The 20,088-nt window shown below is 41.0% G+C and overlaps 1 protein-coding gene across 2 annotated transcripts in view; it reads right to left on the bottom strand.

Moving 5' to 3' along the window:
* The window catches only part of SRBD1 (S1 RNA binding domain 1), a 239,963-nt gene extending 220,480 nt beyond the window's left edge, over positions 1 to 19,483 (bottom strand). For both annotated transcript variants that reach the window (XM_035272653.3, XM_078348438.1), the window contains exons 1-4: positions 19,428 to 19,483; positions 13,112 to 13,191; positions 3,309 to 3,486; positions 717 to 1,103 (exon numbers count right to left, since the gene is read on the bottom strand). In XM_035272653.3, coding sequence (XP_035128544.1) covers positions 717 to 1,103; positions 3,309 to 3,486; positions 13,112 to 13,191 — 645 coding nt within the window. In that variant the 5' untranslated portion in view covers positions 19,428 to 19,483. The remainder of the gene's footprint in view (positions 1 to 716; positions 1,104 to 3,308; positions 3,487 to 13,111; positions 13,192 to 19,427) is intronic.
* Positions 19,484 to 20,088: the final 605 nt, after the last annotated feature.

The raw sequence follows: 20,088 nt of genomic DNA, 5'->3' as shown, positions 1-20,088 counted from the left end.
TTTTCCTTCCTTGCTTTTCTTCTGTCACTCACCCTCTGGCAGCTGGGCACCTCTCCTCATCATACACTTTTCCCGCCTCATTCCACTGAGCAAGTAACCTTGCCGTTCTCTTGGAATGTATTTTCTAAAAGGCTTTGTTCAGCTCCTATTTTAGTGACATTACGTAACCCATTAGTGAACCCAGGTACTCATCCCTCACAAAACACTGAAAGTCCAGGTTAACAAATCAGAACAAATTTTCCCTGTAGTAAGACATATAATTCTGGCACCTCAGATAGGAATTCTTATAGAATTTCCTTTCAAAAATTGCTAGGCCTTGTTGTAGTACATTACAACATTATACTGAGGGTTAAACAGATGTACGAACAGCCAGTGACCTAATCACTTACACTGCTTTTATAGGAAAATACAGTCCAAGTTCAAAGCAAAAACTTAACCATGAACTTGTGGGGCCCAACCAGTTGGTACAAGCTGTCTATATAGTGTATGTTCACTACAACACCATGGCAAAGGCCTACTAAGGCCACACATCTGAGCTACAACACAAAACAGTGTACCCAAAGAAAGGAACAAGTGAGTAAGCCTCCAGAAATCCCTGGCAAAACTGAAGCAAGAATTGAAAACCCCCAGCTCTTCCCTTAGACAGTATAATCCCTATGCTAGTCAAAAAGAAAGCACTCAAACCAATTAAAGTGATAGAAAAAGGCTACACATACCTGTACTATGTCCCAATTCATTTCCACCTCCTCTTTAGTATTATTGGCATTTGCTGGAAACTTGACAGGCTGTCCCTGAGGACATGTTTCAGTCTTCATTTTCTTTAAAGGAGACTGACCAAATGTAAAGTCATCTTCATTCTCTTCCTTCTTGCAGGTACCTCTGCATATAGTGCTTGTGGATGGTGTCTCTGAACTATTACTCTCACCCTCTAAGTTGGTGGCTTTGCTGGTTTCTTCATCAACTTTCAGCTTTTTGGTCCTCTGAGCTGAATGTGGCTGCGCTGAACATTTCCGTTTTGTCTTGGCTGTTTTTGGAGTCTCTACAGTATCCAATTTATTTTTTCTGTCTTCCAAAGCAGTATCAGCAGCAGCCACAGAGCTATTCTATCAAACCACAAAGAGAACATGTGAGAATTAGAAGATAAAAAGCAATTTCCCAGGAATATTACTCATAAAGAAAAATAAACAAATTATTGAGACACACAATAACTTGGAAGAATCTCAAGGAAATTATGTTGAATAGGGAAAAAAGCCAATGTCAAAGTCACATACTATATGAATACATTTATATAATATTTATGAACAGATTAGAGTTTGCCAAGGGTCAGAGATGATGGAGGGAGGTGGGTGTGGCTATAAAAGGGCAACACCAGGCATCCTTGTGGCGATGAAACTGTTCTGTCATGGTAGATACACAAATCTGCATGTGTGATAAAATTGCATAGAACCAAATACATATATATACATTCTCATGAATGGACACAAATAAAACTGGAGAAATCTAAATAAGATCAGTGGATTTAATCGATATCAGTATCTTGGTTGTGAAATCTTACTATAGATTTGTAATATGTTACCATTCAGGACAAATGAATAAAGAGTACATGGAATTCCTCTATTATTTCTTGCCACTGCATGTCAATTATTTAGAAATAAGCAGTTTAATTTTTGAAAATGAGTAAAGGATGGGCCTACACATGCCAGGAAATCAAGATTAAAGCTTGCTATCAAAGTCAACCACTAAGCAGAAAGAAAAGTAACACTCATTCACTCACACAAAAGGCTACACATGGCAACAATTCCTGCAAGAGTAGAAGACAGAACACAGAATAACAGCAGGCTAATGTCAGGCATTTTTCTTTAACAAGAGTCCACACTACAGCCCACACAGGTGTCTAGGGACTACTCTCTGCCCCTCCACTGCCTCCAATCCAAGTGATAGCTCAGGTGTGAAAAAATGAGACTTGGCACCCACCTTGGCACTGGGGATAGCGTAAATAAGATAAAGAACCTACCCTTCAGCTAGCCTGTTCTCCATTACCTAAGTGATGCAGATGGCACAAACACAAACAATTCCCAAACTAAATTTTAGTCAAAATCCTATCTTCTCCTCTATCAAGTATTTTTTCCAGAATCATTATTAAAATATCAAGAACTACAATAAAGAGCACCCCCACCCCCATGCCAACCTACCACCACCACCATCTGAACTTGAAAACCATAAACATTAGAGAGCCCTCTGAGTATTAAATTGTTTGCCCAAAACAGAATATATCAGAGCAGAGATATAAAGATAAAATAACTCCCAGGCCTATAAGAATTGATAATCTAATCAAATGAACTGACATATCTAAAGAAAGTGTCAATCAGAAGAGGTGTTGTTAGCCACAGATGAATAGAAAAAGAACTGTAGAAAGCAAATATGATCAGCATTCTTTTAAGTAATACAAGAAAGAGAGGAAAGTCTCACAATCAAATTTTGACTATTTTCACCCCAACAGTGAGAAAGCCCTGCTGAGATGGATACTTCATACTGTCTTAGTTTCAAGCTATTAAAACATTCAATTTTCACTGTGACAAGAACAGTGCCTACACCACAGTAGACATTCAATAAACTCATATGAATGGATTTATCTCATCATCCTATTCTGAGTCCATGCTCATCAAGTAAACTTATTACTATTTAATTCCCTACTTATAGATTAGCCTCCAAGAAGAAAAAAACACTGGCCATAAGAATTTCAAGTCCTTAAGATTATTATTTTAAACTATTAATTATTAAACCAGCGCTCTGGTTGTATTTATCTCTCTCGTGAACACAGCTAATGTAAACACTCAAGAGAGATATATCAGTTCCCAAAATGCTGATGAAATCATATTCCTCCCTTAGAAACCGAGTTCCATCACTTACTATCTGTACACTGTGAACAAGTCACTTAATATCTCTTTCTTCAGTTTTCTCATCTATAAAATCAAAATAAAAGCACCTGCCTCAATGGTTATTACAAAGATTAAATAAGATCATTTAAATGAAACGTTGAGTACATTGTGTGGCTAATGGTAAGCACCTGACTATTTGCTAATGCCACCGTCATTACCAGCACTACCACACCCAGACCAACTACTAGGAGAGGGAAAAGGAAACAAAGAAACACAGTAAAAACCCAAAAATTAAGACCCATGGTAGGGGATGAGATTGCTGGAAGTTTTTGTCATTTACATGCTTTGTCCTACTCTGTATAATGAGAAAGTAACATCACCAATCAGGAAGACACTACAGAGTTCCCTCTATCCAGCTACAGCACCTACCAGCTCCTCCTTAACAACAACTTCTGAGTCATCACTGATCTGTGGGGTATTCTTCTTCACCCGAGGCATCCTCTTTGGTTTGGATTCCTTGGGAACGAGCTGTTTACGGCTTCTGGAAGCTTTCTTTTGGGGCTCCCAGGAACTATCTTCCTTGTCATCTTCTTCAGAGGCAGATGATCTAGAAGTAAATCAACAGAATAATTTCCAGGAAAAATAAAAGCGAATGTCAAAGGTAAAAAAGAGATGCATGATTCTTGAAAAAATGATAAAGTAGGAAGTGTTTAATATAAAATGGAGTGACTAAGTACAAGCTGTGAATAGTTATTGCTAAGAACTGAACCGACAGAGTTGATGAGAGACCAGTGTGAAAGTACCCCAACATGTTGTAAATCACACCTCTGTCTCTCCATTCTCTTCTCACCTAACTGACAAACATATACAGACATTCATTCAAGACACAGAAAAACATTTATTACCTTAAGTAATTTACTGGGTCATGTCAAACCATAGCCAATGTGAGCTTTTCAATTTTTTTTCAATTTTTTTTTTTTTTTTAGCTTTTCAATTTTAACAGTGAAAAGCACTTAAATAAGTTCCCAACTACTAATCAAATTCATTTAAGTTGTATTAAGTTATTCAAATCAATGAAAAGATTGAGAAATTGCTCTAGGAAATATCCTAAATTACATTAAAAGCCAGCACCAAGACCCTTCCAACTGCTTTAATTAACCCTTTTTTCCATTCACAGAATGGATTTCTTTCCGGATTAGATTGGATCAGGCCCAACTATAGTACTTTTCTAACAACAAAGAATCAAACTCACAGCAAGAGCAGAGAAAAAGCAGCCATGGGAATGCTGTTAAAGGACCATCATCCTCCTGCCAACCTAGTTAATTCCATTTTTACTCTAATGTAAAAGGTCAGTATTAGTGAGGCCTCCTTCACTGAGATGAGTGAACAGAGATGTCTGGGTTTTTTAATGTTAAGTTCTTCCTGGGGGCAAAAGCCTGACAGGATGACTTCTTAGCTAAATTACACTCTAGAAGAGAATAATTATGATAGGTCAAACTACTGGTGTTCTTTTCAGAGTGAGCACCACTAAGCCTGATAAGCAAAAACAAACAAAAATCAGGAATCATCGGAGTAACACAACAGCAGCAGAACTGAAAGAAACTATAATTAGAAAACCAATAAACTAGAAAACTAGGGTTCCACTCCTCATACTATCATCAAACTGAGCAGGATGACTTCTTCCCACCTCAGTCTCAACACCTATCAAGCAGGACTACTGCCCAACCCTATTTCACAGAGATATATTGCTGAGATTAAAGGCCCTTTAGTTATGAAGAAAACACAAGCACAGATACTGTTGTGTCAAACATGAAGCAGTTCTAAGGCAGCTAGTCAACTTTCCTTCCCAATCACGTGAGCTCTCAGGAGCACCTGGCATTCACCCTTAAAGCACATCCCTTATATGGAGTAACCCCACCCCTTGGTTTTCATACTACTTCTTGGCAGCTTCTCCTTAGTCCCTTTGACTCCTTCTCCTCTCCCTAACCTCTAAATGTTGGAATCCCTCGAAGCTTAGTCCTCAGCCCTCCCCTCCCTCTAGCCTCTCTTGCAAGCTGATCTTATCTTTTCTCAACATAGGAATCTCTATTTTATTTTTATTTATTTATTTAGAGACAACGTCTCCCTCTGTCACCCAGGCTGGAGAGCAGTGGTGTGATCTCAGCTCACTGCAACCTTCACCTCCTGGACTCAAGTGATTCTCATGTCTCAGCCTCCCAAGTAGCTGGGATTATAGGCATGTGCCACCACACCTGGCTAATTTTTTTATTTTTAGTAGAGATGGGTTTCACTATGTTGGTCAGGCTAGTCTTGAACTCCTGGCCTCAAGTAATCTGCCCAACTTGGACTCCCAAAGCACTGGGATTATAGGTATGAGCCACCATGCCCAGCTGGGAATCTCAATTTTATATAGTATCTCCAAATTGACCTTCCCCCTGAGCTCAAGACTTGTATATCCACTTTCACCTGAATGTCCAGCAATCACATCAAACTTATCAAGTCCAAAACAGAATTCCTGATTCCACCATTCTCACACCTGTTCTTCTTCCAGTCTTTCCAAAATGTCTGTCATCCCTTCATACCCCAAATCTAATCTATCACCATATCCTGTCCACGCCACCTTCAAAATATATCCCAAATTAGACAATTTCTCATCACTTTCACATCTAGAACCCTATGCTTCTACAGTAATCTCCTTAGCTCAAATTCCCCCTACTTCCAATCTTGCCCCTCTATATCTATTCTCCACCAAGAAAGCAGAATACTTTACAAATATAAATCAGATCATATAACATCCCTGCCCAAAACCCTCCAGTGGCTTCCCAACCGACTTCAAATAAAATTCTAATACCAGGGGAGATCAAGTTGGAGATACTGTATAAATCTGAGATTACTATATTGAGCCATAGGACAAAATCAGCTACCAAGGAGGAACGGGAAGAGAAGGGGAGGAGGAAAAGGGAGAAGGGCTCGCAATTAAGCCTTGAGGGATTCCAACATTTAGAGGTTGGTGAGAAGTCAAAGTGACTAAGGAGAAGGATCTAAGCCTATTAGATCCAGATCCTATGCATTAGAATCTCATTTCTTACCACTCCCTGCCTCATGCCTCTAGAGTGGCCATGCTGGTCTTCTTGTTGTTCCCTGAACACATCAAACTTATTCCTGCCTCAGGGTCTTTGAACTTGCTGCTTTCTCTATTTGGAACACCCATCCCCAAGATCTTTGCAAGTTGCACCCACAAATCTCATCTAGATCCCTCGCCACATCTTCCAAAGTAACTTTCTGACTACTCTATCCAAAATGGCCCCCAAATGCAACCACTCACTATCCTCTCTATCCCTTACCCTGTTTTATTTTTCTCTCTAGTACTTATTACTATAAATATTATCAGTCATTTATGGGCGCTGTGAGAACAACCCAGGATTGAAGGTCTCAGTTAATCCGCGGAGAGGTGAGTCGGAGCTGCATTTTCAGACTGATCTTTGTTGCCCACAGAATGGGGAAATTCCAAAGTATAAAGGAGACACGGGACACCAGGCAGAGGCTCTGCCTGGAGAAGCCGGCAGCCAGGGTGGCGGCGGCCGGCCCTACCCAGCGATCCCCACAGGGCACACTTGTACGGTGCCCTGTTGAAACAGCAACCTGAGACTTGAGAGGGCTGAACTCGAGACTGAAAGGGACTTGGGCAGTGGGCCAGCCCAGGGGATTGCAGGGACACAGCGTGTAGGATACCGCAGTGGGACAGACAAAACGGCGATTCGAAACGGTCTCGCCGTGAAGAATGTCCCTGAGGCGCTCCGTGGGGGAGGGACGTCCACCATTACCAAGGCAACCTGCCCCGACTGAGACACACGCCCACTGCTGACGCAGCCTGCCGTTGTCGAGGCAACCCGCTACAACAGAGAGACTCCGCTGCAGGGCTTAGCCGGAGGCGGAGACCACAGAAGAAGAGCAAGAGCCTGCAGCACAGGGCAAGCTTCACAACAGCACGGCGGAGCCTCGGCAGTCAAATAGTGATTAGACTGCCTCCTAGCTGGGCAGGACACCTCAAGAGACATCCAAAAACAAAGCCCCAACCCCCCAAGACAGAGCATTTGAGAAAAAAAGGGGTTTTTAAATGAGCTCTGTTGCAACAGAATCAAACATAGCAGCCTAACAGCCCTGAATGAACAACAGAGCTCACAGCTCAGCAATTGAGCTCCTATAAAGTACAGACTGTCTCCTCAAGCAGCTCCCTGACCCCTCTATATCCAAAAGACTGACATTTGGCAGGCATCATCCTGGGACAAAGATAGCAGAAAAAGAAACTGGTAGCATCACTCACTGTTCCGCAGCTGCTATAGGTGTACCCCAGACAAGCAGGGCCTGGAGTGGACCTCAGCAGTCATACAGCGAAGGGGCTAGACTGGTAGAAAGAAAACCAAGTAAAAGAAATACTTCATCACCAACAATCTGGGTGTCCACTAAGAGACTCAATCGAAAAGTCAGCAACTACGCAGACGACAAGTGGATAAATCCACAAAGATGGGAAGAAACCAGCGCAAAAAGGAGGAAAACACCCGAAACCAGAACACCTCGCCTCCTAGAAAGGACCAAAACTCCTCACCAGCAAGGGAACAAAGCTGGACGGAGAATGACTGTGACGAAATGACGGAATTAGACTTCAGAAGGTGGATAATGAGAAACTTCCATGAGCTAAAAGAACATGTTCTAAATCAATGCAAAGAAACTAAGAACCTTGAAAAAAGATTTGAGGAAAGGATGACAAGAATGAATAACTTAGAGAGGAATATGAATGAACTAAAGGAGCTGAAAAACACAATACAAGAACTTCGCGAAGCATGCACAAGTTTCAATAGCCGAACTGACCAAGCAGAAGAAAGAATATCTGAAGTCGAAGATCAACTCAATGAAATAAAACGAGAAACCAAGATCAGAGAAATAAGCGCAAAAAGGAATGAACAAAGTCTCCAAGAAATGAGGGACTATGTGAAAAGACCTAACCTATGTTTGATAGGTGTACCAGAAGGGGACGAAGAGAATGAATCCAAGCTGGAAAATACTCTTCAGGACATCATCCAGGAAAACTTCCCCCACCTAGCAAGACAAGCCAACACTCAAATGCAGGAAATACAGAGAACACCACAAAGATATTCCGCAAGAAGAGCAACCCCAAGGTACATAATTGTCAGATTCAACAAGGTTGAAATGAAGGAGAAAATACTAAGGGCAGCCAGAGAGAAAGGTCGGGTCACCCACAAAGAGAAGCCCATCAGACTCACAGCAGATCTCTCGGCAGAAACACTACAAGCCAGAAGAGAGTGGGGGCCAATATTCAACATTCTTAAAGAAAAGAACTTTCAACCCAGAATTTCATATCCAGCCAAACTGAGCTTCAGAAGTGAAGGAAAAATTAAATCCTTTGCGAACAAGCAAATACTCAGAGATTTTGTCACCACCAGGCCTGCTTTACAAGAGCTCCTGAAAGAGGCACTACACATAGAAAGGAACAACCAGTACCAGCCATTCCAAAATCACACTGAATGCTAAACAGCATCAACATAATGAAGAATCTACAACAACTAAAGGGCAAAACAGCCACTTAGTATCAAATTCACACATAACATTATTAACCCTAAATGTAAATGGACTAAATGCACCAATCAAAAGACACAGACTGGCAAATTGGATAAAAATCCAAAACCAATCAGTGTGCTGTATTCAGGAAACCCATCTCACATGCAAGGATACACAAAGACTCAAAATAAAGGGATGGAGGAAGATTTACCAAGCAAATGGAGAGCAAAAAAAAAGGAGGAGTTGCAATTCTCATCTCTGATAAAATAGACTTTAAGGCAACAAAGATCAAAAGAGACAAAGAAGGACATTACATAATGGTAAAAGTATCGATACAACAAGAAGAGCTAACTATCCTAAACATATATGGACCCAATACAGGAGCACCCAGATACATAAGGCAAGTTCTTAATGACTTACAAAGAGACTTAGACTCCCACACAATAATAGTGGGAGACTTTAACACTCCACTGTCAATATTAGACAGATCAACCAGACAGAAAATCAACAAGGATATCCAGGGCTTGAACTCAGACCTGGAGCAAGCAAACCTGATAGACATTTACAGAACTCTCCACCCCAAATCCACACAATATACATTCTTCTCAGCACCACATCACACCTACTCTAAAATTGACCACATAATTGGAAGTAAAGCACTCCTCAGGAAATGCAAAACATCTGAAATCATAACAAACAGCCTCTCAGACCATAGTGCAATCAAGTTAGAACTCAGAATTCAGAAACCAACCCAGAACCGCACAGCTTCATGGAAACTGAATAACTGGCTCTTGAATGTGGACTGGGTAAACAATGAAATGAAGGCAGAAATAAAGAAGTTCTTCGAAACCAATGAGAACGAAGACACAACATGCCAGAATCTCTGGGACACATTTAAAGCAGTCCTAGAGGAAGTATATAGCAATAAGTGCCCATATGAGGAGAATGGAGAGATCCAAAATTGACACCCTATCGTCAAAATTGAAACAGCTAGAGGAGCAAGATCAAAAAAACTGAAAACCCAGCAGAAGACAAGAAATAACTAAGATCAGAGCTGAACTGAAGGAGATTGAGACACGAAAAACCCTTCAAAAAATCAATAAATCCAAGAGCTGGTTTTTTGAAAAGATCAACAAAATAGACAGACCACTAGCCAGATTGATTAAAAAGAAAAGAGAGAACAACCAAATAGATGCAATAAAAAATGATAAAGGGGAAATCACCACAGACTCCACAGAAATTCAAACCATCATCAGAGAATATTACAAACAACTCTAGGCACATAAACTAGTAAACCTGGAAGAAATGGATAAATTCCTGGACTCCTGTGTCCTCCCAAGCCTAAACCAGGAGGAAGCTGAAACTATGAATAGACCAATAACAAGGTCAGAAGTCGAGGCAGCAATTAAGAGCCTACCACACAAAAAAAGCCCAGGTCCAGACGGGTTCACAGCCGAATTCTACCAGACACACAAAGAGGAGCTGGTACCATTCCTTCTAAAACTATTCCAAATTATCCAAAAAGAGGGAAGCCTTCCCAAATCATTTATGAGACCAACATCATCCTGATACCAAAACCCGGCAGAGACCCAAAAAGAAAAGAAAACTTCCAGCCAATATCCATGATGAACATAGATGCAAAAATCTTCAATAAAATATTGGCAAGCCGATTGCAACAGCATATCAAAAAACTTATTCATCACAATCAAGTAGGATTCATCCTGGGGATGCAAGGCTGGTTCAAGATACGCAAGTCTATAAACGTAATTCACCACATAAACAGAACCAAAAACAAAAACCACATGATTATCTCAATTGACGCAGAGAAGGCATTTGACAAAATACAACAGCCCTTTATGCTAAAAACCCTCAATAAACTCGGTATCGATGGCACGTATCTCAAAGTAATAAAAGCTATTTATGACAAACCAACAGCCAATATCATACTGATGGGCAAAAACTGGAAGCATTCCCTTTGAAATCCGGCACTAGACAAGGATGCCCTCTCTCACCACTCCTATTCAATATAGTACTGGAAGTTCTAGCCAGAACAATCAGGCAAGAAAAAGAAATAAAGGGTATTCAAATAGGAAAGGTGGAAGCCAAATTGTCTCTATTTGCAGACGACATGATAGTATACCTAGAAGACCCCATCGCCTCAGCCCAAAAACTCCTGAAACTGATAAGCAACTTCAGCAAAGTCTCAGGATATAAAATCAATGTGCAAAAATCACAAGCATTCGTCTACACCAATAACAGACTTAAAGAAAGCCAAATCAAGAATGAACTGCCATTCACAATTGCTACAAAAAGAATAAAATACCTTGGAATACAACTCACAAGGAATGTAAGAGACCTCTTCAAGGAGAACTACAAACCACTGCTCAACGAAATCAGAGAGGACACAAACAGATGGAGAAACATTCCATGTTCATGGTTAGGAAGAATTAATATCGTGAAAATGGCTATACTGCCCAAAGTAATTTACAGAATCAATGCTATCCCCATCAAGCTACCATTGACTTTCTTCACAGAACTGGAAAAAACCACCATGAACTTCATATGGAACCAAAAGAGAGCCCGCATAGCCAAATCAATTCTAAGCAAAAAGAACACAGCCGGAGGCATCACACTACCGGATTTCAAACTATACTACAAGGCTACAGTAATCAAAACAGCATGGTACTGGTACCAAAAAAGAGATATAGACCAATGGAACAAAACAGAGGCACCGGAGGAAACACAACATATCTACAACTATACAATCTTTGATAAACCTGACAAAAACAAGCAATGGGGAAAGGATTCCCTATTTAACAAATGGTGTTGGGAAAACTGGCTAGCCATGTGCAGAAAGCAGAAACTGGACCCCTTCCTGACACCTTACACTAAAATTAACTCCAGATGGATTAAAGACTTAAACATAAGACCTGGCACCATAAAAACCCTAGAAGGAAATCTAGGCAAAACTATCCAGGACATAGGAGTAGGCAAGGACTTCATGAACAAAACACCAAAAGCAATGGCAACAAAAGCCAAAATAGACAAATGGGACCTAATGAAACTCCACAGCTTCTGCACAGCAAAAGAAACAGTCACTAGAGTGGATCGGCAACCAACAGAATGGGAAAAAATTTTTGCAGTTTACCCATCTGACAAAGGGCTGATATCCAGAATTTACAAAGAACTCAAACAGATTTACAAGAAAAAAAACAAACAAGCCCATTCAAAAGTGGGCAAAGGATATGAACCAACACCTTACGAAAGGAGACATATATGAGGCCAACAATCATATGAAAAAATGCTCATCGTCACTGGTCATCAGAGAGATGCAAATCAAAACCACATTGAGATACCATCTCACGCCAGTTAGAATGGTGATCATTAAAAAATCTGGAGACAACAGATGCTGGAGAGGATGTGGAGAAGTCGGAACACTTTTACAGTGTTGGTGGGAGTGTAAATTAGTCCAACCATGTGGAAGACAGTGTGGCGATTCCTCAAGGCCTTAGAAATAGAAATTCCATTTGACCCAGCAATCCCATTACTGGGTATATACCCAAAGAACTATAAATCGTTCTACTATAAGGATATATGCACACGAATGTTTATTGCAGCACTGTTTACAATAGCAAGGACCTGGAATCAACCCAAATGCCCATTGATGATAGACTGGATTGGGAAAATGTGGCACATATACACCATGGAATATTATGCAGCAATCAGAAATGATGAGTTCGTGTCGTTTGTAGGAACATGGATGAATCTAGAGAACATTCTCAGCAAACTGACACAAGAACAGAAAATGAAACACTGCATATTCTCCCTCATGGGCGGGTGATGAAAAATGAGAACACATGGACACAGAAAGGGGAGTACTAAACACTGGGGTCTATTGGGGGGAAAAGGGGAGGGCCAATGGGAGGGGGAGGTGCGGAGGGATAGCCTGAGGAGAAACGCCAAATGTGGGTGAAGGGGTGAAAGCAAACAGAACACACTGCCTTGTGTGTACCTATGCAACTGTCTTGCATGCTCTGCACATGTACCCCAAAACCTAAAATGCAATAAAAAAATAAGAAAAAAAAAAAAAATGAATAGTAAAACAAAACAAAACAAAAAAATCAGTCATTTATTTAACAAATATCTTCAGAGCACCTAATATGACATTCTAAAGCAGAAATTCTCAACTGGGGATGTCTAGCAATGTCTGGAGACATTTTTAATTGTTATAACTGGGCAGGGAGCTATTGGCAGCTAGTGGGTAGAGGCCAAGGATGCTGCTAAAAATCCTACAACGCAAAAGATAGTCCCACAACAAAGAATTATCCTGCACACAATGTCAGTAGTACAGAGGTTGAAAAATCCCGCTCTAAAGCAATATATAAAACTCTGTGCTCTCATGGAGCTTACCTCCTAGTGTAAATATTATGTTATATATTTAGCTGGTTGCTTTCTCTCTCCTTTCAATACCTTATTAGCTACAACAGACAGAACCTGGAACATAGCATGAGTTCAACAAATATTTTTTGCATGAATGAATAAAAAACACCATTTTCCACCCACATCACTTAGGGAGTTAGAAAGTGACAGAATATATTACTCCTTATTAAAATATTCCTCATTCCCCTACCCACATATTAAACCAGTATGCTTACAACTCAGAGACTGAAGAAAATTCATCTTTTGATACCACACCCTGGACCTGTACTTTTGCTCTTCTTGGCAGTGATGACATCTAGAAGAAACAGAACATGAAATCAGCAACACTTGAATATTCCGTTCACTTTGTTTGGCTACAAAATAATGGGTCATTCAAAACTAACACTTAACAGGAAAAAAATAAAAACAATGATGTTTATTCACAAGCCCAAACACCAGCTTCCCCTGCTCTGTAGCTACCAATTAAAAGAGTAGCTGCCCGGGTGCAGTGGCTCACGCCTGTAATACCAGCACTTTGGGAGACTGAGGCGAGTGGATCACTTGAGGTCAGGAATTCAAGACCAGCCTGGCCAACATGGTAAAACCAGTATCTACTAAAAATACAAAAATTAGCCGGGCATGGTGGTGGGTGCCTATAATCCCAGCTACTTGAGAGGCTGAGGCAGGAGAATCGCTTGAATTCAGGAAGCAGAGGTTGCAGTGAGCTGAGATAAAACCACTGAACTCCAGCCAGGGCGACAAAGCAAGACTCTGTCTCAAAAAACAAAAAAGAGTAGTTAATAGCCTTCCAATGGTTTAAGACCCTTAAGAGTATGGGCCATCTTTTGAAAAATACAAACTCCTATCTGCAGTCACTTATAAAGTCCTTTATTAAACTATATCTCAGACAGAAACTTTTTTTTCCTATTCTCGCTCACTCACTCTCTCTCTCTCTCTCTCTCTCTCACTATATATATACACACATTTTTTTTTTGAGACGGAGTTTCACTCTTGTTGCCTAGACCGGGGTGCAATCTCAGCTCACTGCAACCTCCACCTCCCAAGTTCAAGAGATTCTACTGCCTCAGCCTCCCAAGTAGCTGCATTTACAGGCATGCACCACCACCACACTCAGCTAATTTTGAAATTTCAGTAGAGATGGGGTTTCTCCATGTCGGTCAGGTTAGTCTCAAACTCCCAACCTCAGGTGATCCACCTGCCTCGGCCTCCCAAAGTGCTGGGATTACAGGTGTGAGCCACCGTGCCCAGCCTATTCTATATATTATTTTTCTTTTCTTTTAATAGAGACGAGCTTTCACCTTGTTGGTCAGAGTGGTTTCGAACTCCTGACATCAGGTGATCCATCCACCTCAGCCTCCCAAAGTGCTGGAATCACAGGCATGAGCCACCAGGCCCGGCCTCTATATATTCTTAATGCATCAAGTAGAGTTCTCTCTACAAAGCTGGCAATGAAATAAATGATGCTGACTGAAAAAGCAGCCAAGTTATTCTTAAAACAAGATAACCATTCCCTTATAATAAAAGCTCATCGAATTTAAATAAAATGATTAACCACTATGTGACTAAAAAACATTTACCAAAGTCAAAGGCCAAGCTCTAAAAAAAGTTAAGACAAATAACCAGAGACATCACACAATACAGGACAGTAAATAAAATGATTTTAGTTGTTAAGATTCATTACCTAAAGAATGTATGTCAAACCATTAGGACTGCACAAGACTCTGACATGTTTGGAACCCTCCAAACAAGTTTCTGACCCAGTCATTTGTTATAATGCCTCTGGTTTTAACATCTACTTACAAGAGGAAGTAATCTATCATGGAAATACTAAAGGGGTTGTCACAAAAGGGAATATGTTCTCCCAGCAGCTATAGCTCAACACAGTCCAGTAAGCGCACAATTGGGCAGACTAGTGCTCAGAGGGAACCACCGAACAACAGGAAGGCAGTCTGCAGGAAGTAGACAGGATAATCTTTCATCTTTCCCTTCACTCTCTTTTTGGCATATTAGATTATACAGGTCATCTTTCCTCAAATGAGTACTTCTAGACATTGATCATGAAAGAACAGATAATTGTGATTTTTATATCATGTGTAGCTTATCACAACAAAATAAGAATGGAGGAAGTTAGTGCATGACAAGGGTGGCATTTCAAATCAGGGCAGGGCAAAAAGGAATTATTCCATAAATGGTATTTTCTTCTAGTTATTCCTCTAGAAGAAAAAAGGAGTTTAATTCCTACTTCCACACCATGAAAAAAATTTATTCCCCAATAACTAATAGTTTAAAATGTACAAAATAAAACTACAAAAGAACTGTAAGAAACAAAGGTGATTCTTTTCACACTCTTGAGTAGAGGTGGATAAATGAAGGTTTTCCTAAACGTGACTCCTCAAAATTCCAAAACCAAAAAGACTAACAGATTGCACCACATAAAAATTAAAATCCCAAGGGAGTAGTGGGAGCATCTGAGACCCAAACCCTGCAGTATTCTCTAAAAAATAAATAAATACATAAATTCACATGAAGCAGTAGCTGATACCTTTAGAACTGAAGGTGAAAGGGGTTAGGGCTGTGTAAACTGACAAAGGAAGATCTCCAAGTGTCCCACCTCACTTCATGCTATTGGGCAACTGCCCCAGGAAAAACTCTGTAAGTTTATTCTCTGAAGAACGTATTAATAAAACAGTCTCTAGACTGTGGGCATGAGAACATACAGACTCAATGCTAAAGGCAGAGAACCCAAGTCTTCTCCCACCAAGTTCCCAAAATACTGCCCTCTAGGGAGGAGAATGGGAAGGCTTTTCTCTGGAGAATCTAACCAGTCTCAGAGTAAAAACTTCAAGATGCTAAGTTCCCCTTCAAACAACCCACCTAGATTACCCTACAATCACTCCTACCACCACCACATTCTACAATATGCCTGAATTCAGAACATTCCCACACAGACCACCATATACCAATTCTATCTCCATACTTCAACCTTAACAGAAATGTGTTTAAAATAGGGACAGGTGTGATATAGCTAACTTAAGTTGGAACCTGTATACTGCCATCTTATGAAAGACAAAAATGTTTCCATTCTCCTCAAGGACTGCTAACCTTGGTTTCTGTAAATTGCTAGATCATTTGCAGGATGCAAAGAGAGGTAAAGCTGCATACCTTCTCTTATCTGCCAGAATTGCTGGCCTTTGTTTCCCAGAGTAAGCACCCCCAGATCATTCCATCCTGGCGCCAAGCAACTGAAAATCTATGGATCCCACCCCTACCCAGATGATGTGTAAATGAATGCTAATCTTAGCATCTGTGAACCCTTAAATAACAATCAGAATGTCAAATAGTCCCCAGGCCCTCGAAATGTCCGGAACCCCCTCACCCTCCTCTCCGCCCAGAAGGTGATTTGAATCCACTGGCCCTCGGAATGTCTGAAGCCCCTCACCCTCGTCTTAGCCTGGGAGGTGATTGACAGCTTTCATTCCCATCTCCACCCCCACTCCCAAGGTGGTTTTGCGGGTATAAAAAGGTCTTGTTTCTTTTCATTCGGGGCCACGGGTTGGAGACACGTGAGTCCTCCGTGGTCGCCGGCAATAAACCCTGCAATTTGGCATACTTTTGTTCTGGTGTTGACTTTCTGTGCTAAGTTCAATGCAACACAGGCAAACCCTTGGCAGGCTTATGTTTTTGCTTAACCATTATCCTTAAAGAAGGCTCCCCTGAAATCAAATATTTCCAACTGCCTCTTTATTAGGCACCCTGAAAGCAATATACCATGAAAAGATGAGTAAGTTGTAATATTTCTTTTCATAAATGGAAAAAATACGAATGTAAAAGGGGAGGTGGGAAAACAGAATCTGCATGAACACACAAGCCAATTTCAAGCAGATCAGATTTGGAAAAAATATACACAAAAGCTGAACACCTGGAAATTATGTCTTTAAAACTACCTATGACAGGAAGACACCCAGGAGTATGTATTCTCCAGTTTAAACACCAATATTCTTAAGGCCTGTTTCTCCATCTCCACTACGCCCATGGCCTCTTACTTTGTATCATAAAACTTGTTAGATTAACCAAAATCTCATCCATCTCCACGGTTTTACATACAGATGTCACCTACTTATTAACAATCTTAATCGCTCCATCCCAAACCCTGCGGTTAACATTCAGATTTCTAGAAAAAAAATGCCTGTCTCTGAAACTATTTAGATGTCTCAGTTACCCAAACTTAACACATCCAAAATGGAACTCTTGATGACCATTTCTTGCTCTAAAACCTGTTCCTACTCCAGTCCTTCCCATCTCAATAAGTGGCACCCACCTATTTGCTAAGCCAGAACCTTGAATGTTTTTTTTTTTGAGACTGGGTCTCACTCTGTCATCCAGGCTGGAGTACAGTGGTGCGATTTCAGCTCACTGCAACCTCCGCCTCCCGAGTTCAAACAATTTTCCTGCCTCAGCCTCCCAAGTAACTGGGATTACAGGCATGCGCCACCACATCCAGCTAATTTTTGTATTTTCAGTAGAGACGAGGTTTCATCATATTGGCCAGGCTGGTCTCGAACTCCTGACCTCAGGTGATCCACCTGCCTTGGCCTCCCTAAGTGCTAGGATTACGAGTATGAGCCATGGTGCCTGGCCAGAAAAATCTTTATCAGCTTCATTGACATATAATTGACATGAAATACACTGCACATGTTTAAGGTGTACAAATTTGGTAAGTTCTGACACAGGCATACACATCACCACAATCAAGAAAATGAACATACCGTTATCTTCCAAAGTTCCATTTGCTAAGTCAAAATGTTGCAAATCTTTTTTTCTTTCATCCCCATATCCAGAATATTAGTAAGTCACCTAAGTTTTTCCTTCAAAATATGTCTTGAATCTTCACAATCTTCAGTGAGTCTTTAGTCCTCAACCTCTTTCACATGAACTACTACACTAGCCTCGTAACTGCCCTCCATGCTTCCACTCTGGCCCCTGCAACTCATTCTCTACATATCAACTCAAGATCAGTTAGAAAATGCTTTAGAAACACTGAATTACTTCCTTCACCCCATCCTTCACTTAGAATCCTTCACTTAGAATCAAACCACATTTTTTCCGATGGCCTTTATAAAGGCCCTATGGAACAGAGCCCAAACCACCTTTCTAACCACCTTTACCACCTGCTAGAGCTCCTCCGTTCTTGTCACAACATTCTTTCCCAACTCAGGTTCTCTCTGCCTGGAGTATTCTTCCCTCTGCTTGTCAATTGGCTGGCTCCTTTGCATCCCTTAGCTCTTAACATTTTAGGCCTAAAATAGGTTTCTCAGTTATATTTTAAAAGGAGCCTATTTACTTCCTGTACACAGTAGGTTATAACATATTATTATACTTTTATTTTACTTGTTTATTGCCTGCACTGCTGTCAAGAGAGTAAATACCATGAAGAAAGGAAATAAATATGCCTTATTTACTTCCGTATCATAGAACCTAGCACTTAACAGCTGCCCTACAACTATTAAATGAACAGAGTATGTACAAATAGTCTCTACAGAGGAATATACATTTATTTTCCAACACTCTTAGGGAATGTCACATACAGCAATCATCTCTTTTTGAAGAAATGACAACGCATTCGAACATTCCTATTCTTCAGTGACTTGGGATTTCTCTCGCCTTTCAAACTATCTTAATCACTGTGGGCACATAAGCATATTCCAAATCAATAATTTGGAGACAATGTTACTAAGGGAACAGCCACTAAACTAGGAAGAGTAAAAATCAGGAGAAAGGGGCAAAAAAAAATTTCACTTCAAGAAGGCGAACAAAGGGAGAACAACTTAAACAAGCTTCCCTGAAGGACCAACGGAGTGCTTGAATATTAGCACAGATTCCCAAGTCACAAAAACAAAATACTGGAGCTGGAAAGAACCTCTGAGTTCAGAGAGTCCCGCTATATTCAGAAACCTGAGACCCAATGAGGTGCAACAGTTTACACAAAGGGGAAAGATACGTGGCAAAGGACTACAGCCCAGTGCCTGGAACACCAAGACTAGTCTTGTTTCCCGCTCCACACACATTATGTTAATGACATGTCACGTGAGGGGTTCGAGGAAAGTTGTTTAGAGAGTTCCTTTCCTCCAGTTACTGAGCGCCTCCTAGATGCCAGGCACATTACTGAAGGTGCACTGATTCACACAGGGCCACCACGACCGTGAAAGGGTGCTTCCTCTCCCATCTCCGATAATTTTAGGTATAAAAAAATCCAGGTTTGCCCAGGCTTTTCCATGTCTGTTCTTATGCGCTAAAAGCTAAAGCAATTTGGCTGAAAAGAGGTGACACGCGGCAGCTAGGAGGGATTTTCGGGCGGCAGGCTGTGAGAGACGGCTGACAGTAAAATGTAATGAATTTCTCACTTTTTAAAAAGGGGTGTTATTGCCCAAATGAGCGCTCAGAACTTTTTTAATGGCCCCAAAAATACCGGAGCCCGGACGCCGGGCTCTTCAGAACCCGCAAGCCGACCGCCACGGCACACGCACAGCTCACCTTCCCGCCCGGCACGTCAGAAGCCACTGAATTCTGTGTGTGCCACCACACCTTCCGGTTCCCGCCGGAAGTTTTTCAAACGCCGGAGGTTCCGCCTCGCTTCTTCCGGTCAAAGTTAGCTACGGCTGCCAAGGCGCAGCACTACCGGGGCGGGGCGGAGGCAAGCTGAACGTAGGCGGGGCTAGAATCCCGAGAGAGAGCTGGGGTGGGGCTGGTTCGTAGAAAAGAAAAATGACTTTTTTTTTAAATGTGTTTTTACCAAGCATACTAAGCTCTTAAGCCCACAGATACAGCCAAATGAATTAGATTATAAAAGTAGGGAAATAAGGCTGTTGTCTACATTAGAATTTAGCAGATCAAAACCCCATGGATTTGTTTTAGAAAATTCTAAAAAGCAGCTTTCCACTGCTAAGGACTCATTTCCAGGGACTCTGAGTACTGAAGAGCCTAGCAAGTTATTGAAATGACCTGTGAACCTCCCTTGTTGCAGATCTACCCAAAGTGGGCATAGATTTTACTGAATAATTTTTGTGATGGGGAAAAAAAAAGGACTTTTTCTAAATTTAGTAAGTCTAATCTTCTGTATCTGAGATTTCTGGCCACTAAAGATCAGTTTCTGAGATTGATTAGAGATTTTTTTTCCTTTTTAATTAGCACAGCC

This window comes from Callithrix jacchus, chromosome 14, assembly GCF_049354715.1.
Source record: "Callithrix jacchus isolate 240 chromosome 14, calJac240_pri, whole genome shotgun sequence".
Taxonomy (NCBI): Eukaryota; Metazoa; Chordata; class Mammalia; order Primates; family Cebidae; genus Callithrix; species Callithrix jacchus.
The sequence above is the reverse complement of the archived record's forward strand: the minus strand, read 5'-3'. Positions and strand labels throughout refer to the sequence as shown.